Source organism: Meleagris gallopavo, chromosome 12 (genome assembly GCF_905368555.1).
Source record: "Meleagris gallopavo chromosome 12, MGAL_WU_HG_1.1, whole genome shotgun sequence".
Classification (NCBI taxonomy): Eukaryota; Metazoa; Chordata; class Aves; order Galliformes; family Phasianidae; genus Meleagris; species Meleagris gallopavo.
The window spans coordinates 1,908,002-1,920,965 of NC_139415.1; the positions used below are offsets into that span (position 1 = coordinate 1,908,002).

Genomic DNA, 12,964 nt, shown 5'->3' on the forward strand with positions numbered 1-12,964 from the left:
GTACAGCTGAGCTGGGTGTGCTGGTATGGAGTGCTCCTCCAGCCCTTTGCCCTGCAAACCCTAGGACAGGTGAATGGGAACCCACCAGATCCTGTGAGACAACCCTGCTCCTCCTGATTCTTGGACCCCACGGCAATGAAACCCGGGTGCCAAACGTGTGGCTGCCTCTTGGCTCATCCCCAAGGTAAGGTTGTGCATGGAAGTGACTCCCCATTGGGTTGTGTGATCCAAGGGAAGGGAATGGGGTGAGAACAAGGGATGAGAGGTGCCCAGACTTGCATCTGGACTGCGGTTTAAGGCTGGAAGCTTTCTGCAAGTGGGATGGGAGCATTTGGGGGAGATGCTTTCCCTCTAAGCTGCTCTCCTTCTGCTCACCATCACAAGAGCTGCTCTTCCCATACAGAAGTGCTCAGCCCACTGAGGGTATTTTGGGATCAAGCTCACAGGGTGCTGGGCAGGGAGCTGGAACAGCCTCTCTGAGCCCCCAGCCCTGTCACATCACATTCCCCGATCCCTGCTGAAAATAGTGTGTTCCCACAGCCTTCGGGATGCTTCCAGTGAAACATGAGCCGGGGCCATGCTAGCAGATGGCCCTTCTCCTAGACAGCCCGTCCATCCATACAAAAAACTGCATTCCAGCTCTTCAAGCTTGAAACAACACGGTTATCCTTCTGGGGAGCGGGCAGGGGATTCAGCAGTGCGTGGGACTCTGGGACTGAAGGTTTTGCTTATTTGATGGGAAAGCAGGCACCTGTGGGGTGCCAACCCCAAATCGCTGCCTCCATGGACCTCTTTGGAGGTGCTTTTGTATATTATTTACTTTTTTCCTCTTCATTTAGGGAAAAAGAAAAACAATGTTGGGGTTTGGGCTTGTCATGCTGACACCCTAAACAACCCCATTGCATGCGTTCCAGTGCGCATCCTGGGGAAGGGGTTGGGAATGGGGCAGGATTTGGGGGTCTCAGGTGCTGGGTAGGGTTTAATGCAGCAACAAGGCATGGAAATGAGACATCTCTGCCTGTTGCCCTAATCAGCCTGCCTAATTTCCTCCCTGCCTTGTGCAAACACATTACCGAGGCACCTCTAATGATGGCAGCACCATCAAAGAGCAATTTTCCCGTAATTTCACCCAAGGCACAGTTTACTCAGGCAGCATTTCCCAGCTGCACCGGAGGCGCACGTGCAGCTTCCATCATCCCACAGCAGCACGGAGGGGGACAGTGAGCAGGTGCATGGGGCACGGCAAGCCCCCGTGGTACTGCTCATAACAACCCCGAGGGTGTGTAGGGGGGGGGGACTCTTGGCTCTTTGAGCCTGGCCACGAGGCTTTGGCTAAAAATTAAGCAGAATCCTCCACGCTGATTAATTTTCCCTTTGCTCCCTTGTCACATGCCGGGGTTATTGGGGTGCTGTGAGTTGCTGTGCCGTGAGCTTGGTGGCTCCTGGGGAACATGGGGAGCACAGGTTTGATGAGGAGGAAAGAAAGGGATGACCCAAATCCCACTTTTCTCCAAAGTGAGGTGTTCAAGGACCCCTCATTGCTGTGCTGGAATGCAACAAACGTTCCGGTGGGAACTCTGGGACTGTCACCTCGTGCTGGTGGCACCTGGGGCCACCCATCCCAGTCCTTACCCCAATCCCACACTACCCATTTCCAGCCCCAACACAAAGGAGGATTGCACAGCGTCCAGCCCTTGGGCAGCCCCCGGGAGGACGCCTGCAGAAAACAGGGATGTCTGCAGCATCTTGGGTGGGCTGGCACAGTGCGGGGGCCCATTGTGCTCTCATTGCCCCCCCAGGCCACCAGCACAGGGGCAGGGGGGATGAAGGAGGCTGGGGGATGAAGGAGGTTGGTTCTGCTGCCTCCCCTCCCCGGGTAATCAAAGGGGAGAGCGCGGCACGGGGTTGGTTGCTTTTCATTTCCTAAACCCCAGGGTGGCCCCGAGCCAAGGCCTCCTCGCCATGGAGGGGATAAAGTTCCCGACGCTGCCGCCGCCTCGCCGGTGTGCTGAACTTTGTCTGCGGGATCGTATGGCTGCTGCCGCGCCGTGCTGATGCTCTGAGCCCTGCACAGCTGTGCCCGTCCTCCAGCCGAGCCACAGGTCGGGAGCAGGTAACTCTGGGGGCTCCTCTCTTGTTGTTTTGGCAAAGTTTGGGTGCTTGAGGTGGGGGGTGAATCCGTCTGAGCTGAGAACTCACGTGTGAGTGTTCGCGTAAGGAGACCAAATCCTTTTGGTGGCCTTAAAGCCAAGATTTCACACCCATCAGCAGGGTTTGGGGGGCTTTGCCCTGATTCCTCCCTCCCCCCCCAAGGTGCTGCTGCAGAGTGCTTTGCTGCAAACCCACAGCTTTTCCTCTCCGCTGCTCCCTGCAGGAGCTGAGTGCAGCAGGTGCTGCTGTGCCTGCGGGGTTTCAAAGCAAAGAAGGGCAGGAGCTTAAAAATAACCCCCAAAAGCCCAATCTGCTTCTGTGCTGAACTGCCTTTTCTTCTAAAATTTGGGTCGTTGGTGAGCATGCTGGTGATCTCCAAGGTGGGTCAGCCCATGGATAAAAGGGGTGCACAGAGCTGGGGAGTCCCACTGGGGTGGCGGGGGTCAGCAGAAGTGGATTTGGGACCTGTTGGATTTTGGGACCTGTTACACGTGGCTGGCTTTGTGCCAAGCGTTGGGATGGAAAACCATCTCTGCAGACCCCCATCTGTGCCTCACTGCTGGCACGGCCCCCTGCCCTCCCCCTGCCCCATGGGGGCTTTCCAGGGAGGATGAGGATGTGTGTCAGGGTGTCCTCAGTGACCTTAAAGAGGACTGACTCAACCCCATACTTCTCGGACATGGGAGCTGAGCGGGGGCTTCCCGCAGGCTCCAGCCTTCATCCATCAAACCCCTCAGTGTCCACAAGTTGGGAAACTCATAAAAAACAAGCGGTGAGGAAAAGCTGCCCTATTCCAGAAAGAGGATTAAAGTCTTCGAGCAGCTCTGGCAGCTGCTAAATCCCCCCGTAGGACCCAGCATCTTCCTTAGATGTCCCTGTTGGGTGTCCTCAGGCCCACCTCCCCACGGGGACACGCAGCTCCTCCAGTCGCTCTCACTCAGCAATTGAATTAGAGGAGATCTCGCTTAAACAACTCCCCCCCGGCCCAAGCGCTCCCTGAACAATTGTGAAACGAGATCTTTATCATTTTTATTAAAAGCTGTACACAAGGCATCGCCATTATCCCCGAAAGGAGGAGGGAAGGGGGCTGGGGGGGGGAATTCCCTTACGGCTTCGTCCACCCCCCCCACCCCCCCCGTTTAATTCATAGCGGTGGGATGCAAAAGCTCCCCGGAGAGTGATGGATGGTGGGAAATGAAGAATATGAAGGAGCTTTATTGAAGCCATCAATCCCTGCGATGCTGCCGCGATCAAAGGCCCAGCTTGTTTGGGCAGGGGTTAGGTGGAGGAGCAAAGGGATCAGGTTTCGGGTAGAAGAGAGCTGGTGGGGTGGGATTTTGGCATGCTTAGCTTTGCCCATCCCATGGTGGCAGCGCCTCTGAGGCTGCTTCCTCTTGGCACCCTTTTGTCACCAAAGGTGGCTGAGCTGCTGTCACCCTGCTGGTGGGAGGATGAGCTTGGGGATGGCTCAGTGGGGTGGTGAGAGGGGCATGGGCAGTGCCATTTGGACCATCTGGGGTGAGAGCTTTCACCCGAAGGCTGCAGTGCCTTCACTCTGCGGGAAGGGATCCTCCAGGAGAGGAAAGAGTCTCCTGGGTCTTGTGAGACGTTTGTGTGCTTTATGGGCTCCTTCTACCTCTTTTAGGAGTGCTACATTCCTGGGTGATGAGGTCAGAGCCGCTTGCCCATGCAGGCAAAACCAAGGGATGGCAGGGGAGTCGATGCTCTGGGGTGGGCTCTGACAACCCAAGACCCCTGTGGGGAGTGGGACCCTCACCCAGAGAGGAGGGGAAGCACTAAGGGAATATCAACCCACACCTTTGGAGCCACTGAGTAGTGTGTCAGGAGTCCCCGTGGAGCAGCTCTCAGCTTCATGGTCGGTTTGGTGACATCCCTGAGACCTGGGCTGACACATGGGGACAGTGTTGGATACTTCTCTAGGGGTGAAGCCCCTGGGGAAGGGAAGGCTTCCTTCAGATCTGCTGATAGAGTGTCTTTCATCTCTTTGGGTGCTTTCCTGCCCCGCTACGGGCTCATTGTCCCTGGGGCACAGGGAAGACTGTATTTGTGACGGCCATGAGCTGAGTCACAGAGCTGCAAGACAGTGAGAGAGGGCGTGGGGCTGTTGGGCCAAAGTCATCAGTGCTGTGCGAAAGAGAAAACAGCAGAGGGAAGCAGGAACAAAATCTTGTGTTTGGCACCAGGACAAGCCACCCCTAACTGCTGTGAGATGAGCTCGCTTTGGCCAGGGGCAGGTGCTGGGGCTCCAAGCACCTGGTGGCAAAGGGACACAGGGGACACGAGCCACTCACCCAGTTCTTTCCTGCTTCACCCACACCCCCTGAACGTGACCCTTGCTCTGGTTCTGCAGCCCTTCACGTAGCCGCTGTGAAGCAACCCAAACAAAGGCTGTGGCTCTATCAGCATCCCAGCAGCGAAGGTGGGGATGGGTGGGAGTGCCCTGACAGAATAAAGCCCCTGGGCTGCTTGCTTCCAGCCCTGTATTCTCAAGGGGACTTTCCCCAAGCCCACCTCTCTGCCTCTCCCTTGGGTCAGTAGGAAAAAGGCGCTCATGGCAGCCAACATCTCTGGGGCTGCACACAGCTCGCTGCTGGATGACAGCTTTGGGGATGACCTGGTGTCCGACTGGTACATCTATGAGACAGCAGAGCCAGCTGCACCGCAGGATGAGTAAGTGCTGCGTGTCCCCGGGCGGGTGCCACCTCCTCCTCTTGTCCTCACGGATGGACACAGCTCATTGCATGAAGGGTTCCACCATCCTGGCGATCCGCTCTGTAACAAAGCATTCTCTGAGCAGTTTAACCTGAGCTGTCCCACCTGGCCTGGGTGCACCCATCAGCACCTCTTGTCCCTCTGTTGATGTATCTAATCCCAAGCAGGAGAGCCTGATGGGGACAAGCCTGGCCATTGCCATAGGGTCCTTAATCTTCTGCATTGTGCAACCTCTGAGATCTCCTTGCCCAGCCCTTGTGTGCTCACAGCCCTGATAGAAAACTTCAGGGTGTTGGCTCTTTCCTTCTCAATGTCCCCTGGTGCTGAGGGCATGCAGGCAGCATGGCAGTGTCCCCTGATGATGCTGCATTCAATGCAGACCCCAAAAGCTCAGGATCTGGTGCTGGTGAAACCCAACTGTTTTGGAGCTGGAGCTGCTCTCAGAGCTGCAATATCTGGGGACAGCAGGAACTGTCTGGTCTATCCAAGGACAGCTGTTAGCAGAGGGAGAAAGCAGAAACCACAGAGCTCTACTGGCAGCAGCCTGTCCTTAAAGCCTTCCTTGGCGGGTGGGATAACTTGGGACATTTGCTGCCTGAACAAATCCTAAAGGGGAGCACGAGGTCCGGGAGAGCATGTGTGCCTGCAGGGCCACTCCCTGCTCTTATCTCTTGAGCTCAACCGTAAAACGCATCTCTCAGGGGTGACCTCAGCCCCACTATCAGGGCCGTGTGGCCATGCTCCTTGAAGGTTCTGTGCTGCTGCTGCCGTCTGTGCACGCATGGAACATCACCTCACTTATCTTCCTTTCAGGACACGGTACAACCCCAATTATTTTTCTCCTTTCTTCAGCATGTTTCCCAGTACCATCCCAGACTGCAACCCTACCGTTTCCCCCAGGCTGTACCACACCTGTATGGCACCCATCTCCGTAAGTACCCATGCTGGGATGGTGAGCCACCTGCTTTGTTCGGGCCATGCACAACCTGCTCCTAAATGGTTCTGTGTGGATATCAGTGTGGTTTCCCTCTCCTGGCAGCTGGCCGTGCTGCTGGGCTTGTCCTTGCTGGTGAAACGCAGGCGTCTCCACCGCGACTGCTGGAATGGCATCCCTGGGCTGCTCAGGTACCGTGTCCCAGCATCCCCATCACCCTGCCCAGTTGGCGTGGAACAAGCCAGCTGTGGGCTGCCATATGCCAAGCGATGAGATGCCAGGCTTGTTTCCACCTCACAGCCCAGCTAACTTCCTGGAGGAGGAAGGCAACAGAGGGCTGATGGCCGCGGTGTTTGGCATCCTCTTCTCCTCACTGTGTGTGCTGGTGCTGGATGCCGACCCTCTTCCACTCATCACCCACTCCTCCCAGCACAGCCGGGGTAAGGCAGGCTCCATCCCAGCCTCATGGAGCCGTGCAGCCCTCTGGGCAACCCGTTCAATCTGGTCCCTACTGAGGGCTCCTGTCCCCTCTGCTCCCCCTCCCATGCAGAGTACTGGAAGATCCTGGCTTTGCTCTACTACCCTGCCTTCTACTACCCCTTGGCTGCCTGTGCCACGGTGGGACACAGGGCCAGCTACCTGCTGGGCTGCCTGCTCTCTTGGTGCCACTGTGTGGTCCATGTCTGGCAGAAGGTGGACTGTCCCCAGTCACCAAAGGTACACATGATAACGTCCCACCATCAGGGCAGGCTGGTGTGGCTTTGTCACCTCCCTGAAGAGGTGGCATTGAGATGTTAGCGCTCAGGTTGAGACCCTAGGCTTGGTGGTGTCCGAACTGTGACAGTTCTGCTTGTCTCCAGATATATAGGTATTACTCCACACTCTCTTACGTCCCCATCATCCTCTGCCTCATGGTCTTAAGTCTGTGGTATCCAGCCCTGCTGATCAGGAGCTTCACAGGAAAGGAGGAGACCTCAAACAAGGAGGTAATGAAGGTCTATGAGGTGGTGGGAACACAGGGGAGTCCCATGTAGTTTTGGGACTGCTAAAATTGGGGTGTTCCACTGTTCCCAGTGTGGTTCCCAGCAGCCTGCTGGCCCTCTGAAGGCAGCATTGCATGCATGGGCTGTAGCTCTGTTTATCTTGGTGGATTTGAAGAGGGGAAAATCCATCTTTGGAGTAAACTCCTTAGTACAAGAGGCTTACGGCATCAATGGGTCCCATTCAGGCCGGACTGGGGTCGCCTTGTGTTCCCGGCAGGCAGCAGTAATCCTCAGCCCTTTTGGAAATGCTGGGCTTTGTTGGGTGAAGGAGAGGAGAAAACCTTCAAAAACAGCACTTGGCCCCAGCATGGACTGAAGTGACCCCAGTGTGGGCTGGCTGGGGGGGAGCGGGCGACTTACTGCTGCTCTGCTGAAGGTTACAGGGAGAGGCTATTACAAGAAGTACCTCAAGGCTGTGCTGTCCAGGCGGCTGCAGAAGGGGAGGTAAGGGCAGCCTGAGGATGGGGACAGCATCAGTGGGGCAGAAATAGCCCCGTAGCCCTGGTTTTAAGAGTAAAATAAAATACAAGCCACTCTTGTCACCACCTTCTTCCTCCTGCAGTACCCCAAAGCTAGAGGAGAGCTTCCTGTCCCGGCTCCGTGTCTATCTGTGCTCCTACATCTACGCTCCAGAGGAAGGTAGGGCGCGCTCCTTGTGCAACAGAAGCTCAGCAAACAGTCTGCCTTCCCCAGGGATAGCAAATGCCTTCCCTGGCACCAGCCCCAAAGCATCTGTGCCACAGCAGCTGCCTCCTGGCACGCGCACAAACTGTTGCAGTTTGGGGTGGAGGAACTGGGGGCTGGGACCCTCATGGAGCATAGGATGGAGTAGGGCTGCTGCTGTGGGAACATTTAGGGGTTTGCAGGAAGGAAAACCTCAATTCACAGCTGGTTTTCCCATTTGCAGGTTTCCAGCTCCCGCTGAAGCTTGTTCTGTCCATGACCACTTCAGTCATTGCTGTCTACCAGGTGACAGGGGTGGCCCAGTAGCATGCAGAGGCCACGTCCTCAACGGGGCAAGGGGACCTCTGCCATGTGCCATCGGGGCAGTTTGGCTTTGGGGATGGTATTAGCGTGCCTCGAGGTATTACCATCCCTTGGCTCAGCCTCGGTCCCCAGCACTTGTCTCACTGGGCTCAGCCACCCTTAAGTCTTTAAGCCAACGCAATGGCTCATGTTGCATTGCTCCTTTGCAGGTGGCCCTGCTGCTGCTGGTGGCCTTTGTCCCCACCATCCAAATCGTGCGAGCAGGCATGACAAAGGACGTGGTGGTGCTGCTGGTGCAGTTTGGGCTGGTGCCCTCAGAGAACCCAGGCATGCCGGGGGACATGGAGAAGGAACTCAGCACCGTCAAGCACTACCTGTGGTCGCTGGAAGGTGAGTGGGGAGCATCCCCAAGTTTTGAAAGTCTCAAACCCAGATCCATCCTCCTGGAAAGAGGAGACACAGCTCGTGCCTGAGCCTGGTGCCGTGCCAGGGCTCCCGAGCAGCTGCTGCCTGCCCAAGCACCGCATTGCAGATGCTGCTCCTTGGACAGGTTTGAAGATGTGCTGGAATCGAGCAGATGGCTCCTCGGCCCCTGCTGCTGAGTGGGCACCTGATAATTGAAAGCCCTGCGTGGGGCTGGCAGGGTGCCCCCTCCCCCCATGGGGCATTTTGGTGACTTTTCCAGAATCGCCAAGCCTCTCTCATCCTCTTAACCTTTGTTTCCCTGCCATTTCCATCTTTCCAAGCAGAGCCCCTTCTCCTTTCTTGCTTCCCACTGCACAGCATCTCACCAGGCTCCGTATGACTCGCTTGTTGCCCCAGCAGGGAGCTAACCTGGTGATCATACCCCTTCTAATTTGCTTGGGGAATGTTATCCTCTTGCCTTCCTAGGGGATAAAAAAAAAGCTTCCCCTCATATTGCAAAAGGGATGGAGAGGAAAACTGAGGCAAGGTGCACTGCTTGGGGATCCATCCACACAGCACCAGCACCTATTGCTGCGTAATGCTCTCAGGGAAATGCCTGCAGCCTTTTAGGGACAAAGCCCTGCTCCCTTAGGGACAAAGCCCAGCTCCTTGTCTTCTCCCTGCAGTGTGCTATGTGTGCTCGCTGGTGCTGTGCTGTCTTATGACCCTCGCCATGCTGCTGAGGACGCTGGTGATGCACAGGTAGGGCCCCGTGCCCCCCTCCATCACCCATGCCATGTCCCTGTCCTCGTCCCCCAGTCCAGCACTGGCTTCTCTCCCCTGCAGGAGCAACCTGAAGGTACTGTACCAAGGGGCTGTGCTCGATGTCTTCTACAAAGCCCACATCCTCCGCCCATCCCGACAAGCCGTTGTCTGCTGGATGAGCTTTGCCAGTTTCCAGACAGCTTTTGCCTGCCTGGGTACGTGTTTCTGGGGGGCTATGGGGTGGGAGGAAGTGGTGAACCCCATTTCCAAGAGGGAATTTCATATTCAAGCTGCTCTAATCCCCTTTTTTGGCCCCGTTTTGCAAAACTCTGGGGCTTTTGTTCATCTATTCCCTCAACACAATCTGTCCTTCTGCGGGGAGGACCAAATGGTGGGAGAAAAGAGGGGTCTGGAGGAGGGGGAGTGAGAGCCGCCTTGGCTCCAGCCCAGATATTTTGATCTGCGAAGCAGTCGCGGCATCTCATGCAAAGGCCTGTCTGTCTCCTTTGGTCCTAGCCATCGCCTCCCAAAGTCTGTGCCAAGGGGTGTGAGATGGGACAGAAATCCTGCCCAGGCTCAGCCCGGTGCGATGCCTTAAAGCCCTATTTCCCAGCTGCAAAGCAGAGCACTCAAGGTGGAGCGCGGTATCCGATGGCGCGGGGAGCCGCAGCCGCCGCCGCTCTCGGCGTGATTTATGATTAGAAATCACAGCTCGGGCTGATTTTATGATGAGGCATCACAGCCGCAGCCCCTGGAGATGGCTCCTCTCCGTGGGGATAAAGCAGGGCGCGATAAGAGAGGCTGAACTTGTAATTAGATCCCGCACAGAGCATTGTGCGCGGAGCGGGGGAGGCAGGGACGGCTCGTGCTTATTATGGGATTAAAGTGAAAGGCGTGCTCAGAAACAAGCGCAGGGGTGGGAAGGAGAACAAGGACCATTTCTCCTCCCTTCCCCGTGACAGCTACTTTCCCCCTTGCCTCCCTCCCAGGTCTCCTCCTCCAGCAAGTGATTTTCTTCATCTGCTTTGCTGCCTTCACCTTCCTTGTCATCATCCCGCTGCAGTCTGGCACAAGCTCATACCTCTTCAAAATCGTGCAGAACATGTGGTGAGCGCTAGGGACAACCCAGCTGGGTGCCACAGCCAAGCTCATAATGAGTTATGGGGTGACTGGCCACGGGGCATCCTGGGCTATGGGGATGGTCTCCCCTCCCACCTTCCAACCTTTGGGAGGATGGCTTCGAGAAGTGATGGCCTCAGGTTGGGCCAGGGAGGTTCAGGTTGGATATTGGGACATACTTCTCAGAAAGAGTGGTAATGCATTGGCACAGGCTGCCCAGGGAGGTGGTGGGGTCACCATCCTGGGAGGTGCTCTGGAAAATGGTAGATGTCACACTGAGTGACTAGGTCTAGAACGGTCACAGGCATGATAGACTGGATGACTTTACGGATCCTTGCAATCATAGAATCACCTTTTCTTCCTGCCAGGCCCTTCTGGCTGACCCTGGTGGTGGCTGTCATCGTGCAGAACGTGGCTGCTCATTACCAGTTCCTGGAGCAGCATCCCCTGCGGAAAGAGCTGACCAACAGGTACGGGCATGTGAGCTCTATGGGGCAGAGCTGCCCAGTGATGTGGGCTCTTGGGTTGCCATGTGTCCTCTACCCCAAAGCCCCAGACTCATGCTCCTTTTAAGGCAAAATAGAGACCCTACTTGTGCTGGAGGCAAATCTTTAAGTCCTGACCACACACCAGAAGGGCGTTCACATCTTTCTGTGGGATGGAGCCATGTCAGTCAGGGATGGTGTTGGCCAGGGAGGGAGAGAAGGGTGGGAGGTTTATTTTGGCAGCTTCCTCTGGTAGGGAAGGGCTGTGTTCCCTGTCCTAGGCTCTTTGTGTTCCTTATCCCTCCTTTCTCATCCACAGACGAGCTCTGTATATCGTCACCTATCTGCTGTTTCCTATCAATGTGCTGGTGGGAGTCCTGGCAGGGGTCTGGAGGATGATTATTTCTGCCCTCTACAACACCATCCACTTCTGCCAGTTGGACATCAGCTTGCTGAACCGTGGTGTGGAGACATTTGACCCAGGTAGGGCAAGGGGGGGCAGCCCTGGCATGGGGACTTCCATCGACTCTAATGGGGACCTCCAGCAGCACAGGGCCACTTAAGTTCCCAGGGCTTGCACTAGGGCTCCTCCATCACCTGCTGGGACCGAGGGTGGGTTCGGATCCTTGTGCTCATCAATCAGCAGTAAACCACACTGACCCCACTGTGTTTTTCTTATGGGCTGTCCCCCAGGCTACCACGCATACTGCCACTACCTGAAGACAGAGGTCAGCCAGTCACACCCACTGATGAGAGCCTTCTGCCTACTGCTCCTCCAGCCTGCGAAGCCACAGGGGCCACCTGAGCCCCGGACGGGGGACTTAGAGGAAGGTGAGTTCCTACAGTCAGGCCAGGGTCTTCCAGTACACAGACCACGCCTCCCACTGTCATCTCCTTCCAGGCCTCCAGCTGATGCACACCAAGAAGGCATCATCAGGAGGAGGCCGATTGAAACGGAGCCGGGCACGCTGGTGGTTGGCCTACACCCTCCTCAACAACCCCTCGCTGATGGCCTGCAGAAAAACTGCCCTCTGCGATCCCACAGCCAACGGAGCCCAGCTCAGCCCTCCCAAGCCCTGACCTCCATCCCCTGCCTCTTCCCTCCTGTCCCATCCCACCTCCTGTTGACTTTCCTTCCATGACGGGAGGAGGTTGGGCACTCCTGTCCCTCTCCAGCAGTGACAGCACTGGTTTGTAGCTCTGGGTCCACGCGGGATGCAGAGGTGATGACACAGTCAAGGCACACCAGTCTAAGCCTGAGCTGGGAGCAGAGGCTTGGTGAGCCAAGCTAGACCCTTCAGCCATCCCATAAGTCCTCTTAGGGTCACTTCTGAGATAAGTCCACCGAGGTCCCCTCCACCATCACCATCCCCATCATCCTCATTTTCCCATTTCATGCGCTCCATTTTAGGCTGGGAGGTTGCAGAACAGTTCGTTTGGGGCTCCCATAGCTCTCATCCTCCAGTTTACCCTACTGGGGCTGTCTCCTCCCATGCTGCCATCCCATTGTTCTCAAAGTTAGCTGTTCTCAAGGACCAGCCAGCCCCAGGCCCATAGAACAGCATCATGCCCCCTTGGGCCATGCTGAGCTGGGGAAGAACAATAAATCGTATACCTCATTGCTACACTTGGGGTGTGCTTGCTCTCTTGGTGAGGGTGTGGCACACCTGGGGACACCCAGAGTGGGGACACCAGGATGGTCACAGTGGTGTTCTGATGGAACTGCTTGACTTTATGGAGAGACGTGATCAAATCTCTGCTCTAAGCCCCAAAAGGACCTTGGTTTGGTCATACTCAGTGGTTGGGTAACAACAGGGTGTTGGAGTCCACCCTTGAACTGATGATGCTAGGAACCGCTGATGCCCCACATGTGTGGGGATCTCAGAACTGCACCACACAGCCTCCAGGCTGGCAGGGCTCAGGGAAAGGCAGTGGAAATCCCTGCAATGTTCTGCAGCTCGGGGCCATGGGTGGAGCTGCCGCTCTGCATCTGTTTACACAGCCTGGGGCTTCCTGGAGATGTCTTGGCTGGAACCAAGTTGAGATGACAGGAGGTGGCTTCACTCTTTGTTTTCTTTCCCCTCTTTTGGCATAATCAGGGTGCCCCGAGGGTGAACTAAGCTTTTTGCTGCGACTTCTTGCCCCTGCAAGCTTGCTGCTTTGCACGCAGCCCTGGTATGGCTGCAGGCGGGCATCTGGCTCTGTCCCCACATGTCCCCAGGGCCACCATCCTCTTCTCACCCTCTGTGACACGCCTGAGCCTGCACAAGGTGGGTTAGGAGCTCCTCTGGTTAGCAGAAACCTAAAACACAAATGTGGGGAATGGAAATCCGCCTTTGCAA

At 56.2% G+C, this 12,964-nt stretch overlaps 1 protein-coding gene across 13 annotated transcripts; it reads left to right on the forward strand.

Moving 5' to 3' along the window:
• The first annotated feature begins 15 nt into the window (after positions 1 to 15).
• Positions 16 to 12,249, forward strand: STRA6 (signaling receptor and transporter of retinol STRA6). 13 transcript variants are annotated; one of them, XM_085233689.1, is made up of 20 exons: positions 16 to 184; positions 1,935 to 2,113; positions 4,523 to 4,591; positions 4,711 to 4,842; positions 5,737 to 5,815; positions 5,902 to 6,009; positions 6,119 to 6,258; positions 6,369 to 6,535; positions 6,679 to 6,804; positions 7,238 to 7,305; positions 7,424 to 7,500; positions 7,769 to 7,830; positions 8,058 to 8,238; positions 8,940 to 9,015; positions 9,100 to 9,233; positions 10,008 to 10,125; positions 10,506 to 10,607; positions 10,942 to 11,105; positions 11,316 to 11,453; positions 11,524 to 12,249. In XM_085233689.1, exons 4-20 carry the CDS (start codon positions 4,767 to 4,769, stop codon positions 11,700 to 11,702), a joined length of 1,995 nt encoding a protein of 664 aa, XP_085089815.1. In that variant the 5' UTR covers positions 16 to 184; positions 1,935 to 2,113; positions 4,523 to 4,591; positions 4,711 to 4,766; the 3' UTR covers positions 11,703 to 12,249. The 13 variants fall into 13 exon arrangements, with proteins under 13 accessions (XP_085089815.1, XP_085089816.1, XP_085089809.1 ...); XM_085233690.1 differs by having other exon boundaries at positions 1,935 to 2,102; XM_085233683.1 differs by having other exon boundaries at positions 18 to 184; positions 4,708 to 4,842; positions 5,924 to 6,009.
• Positions 12,250 to 12,964: the final 715 nt, after the last annotated feature.

Bases quoted from the DNA above. Each gene is read 5' to 3' on its own strand.
- STRA6 (XM_085233683.1), top strand. From the start codon at position 4,724: ATGGCAGCCAACATCTCTGGGGCTGCACACAGCTCGCTGCTGGATGAC. The intron at 4,843-5,736 runs GTAAGTGCTGCG...TCCTTTCTTCAG, and splicing joins CCAGCTGCACCGCAGGATGA to CATGTTTCCCAGTACCATCC. The intron at 7,501-7,768 runs GTAGGGCGCGCT...TCCCATTTGCAG, and splicing joins CATCTACGCTCCAGAGGAAG to GTTTCCAGCTCCCGCTGAAG.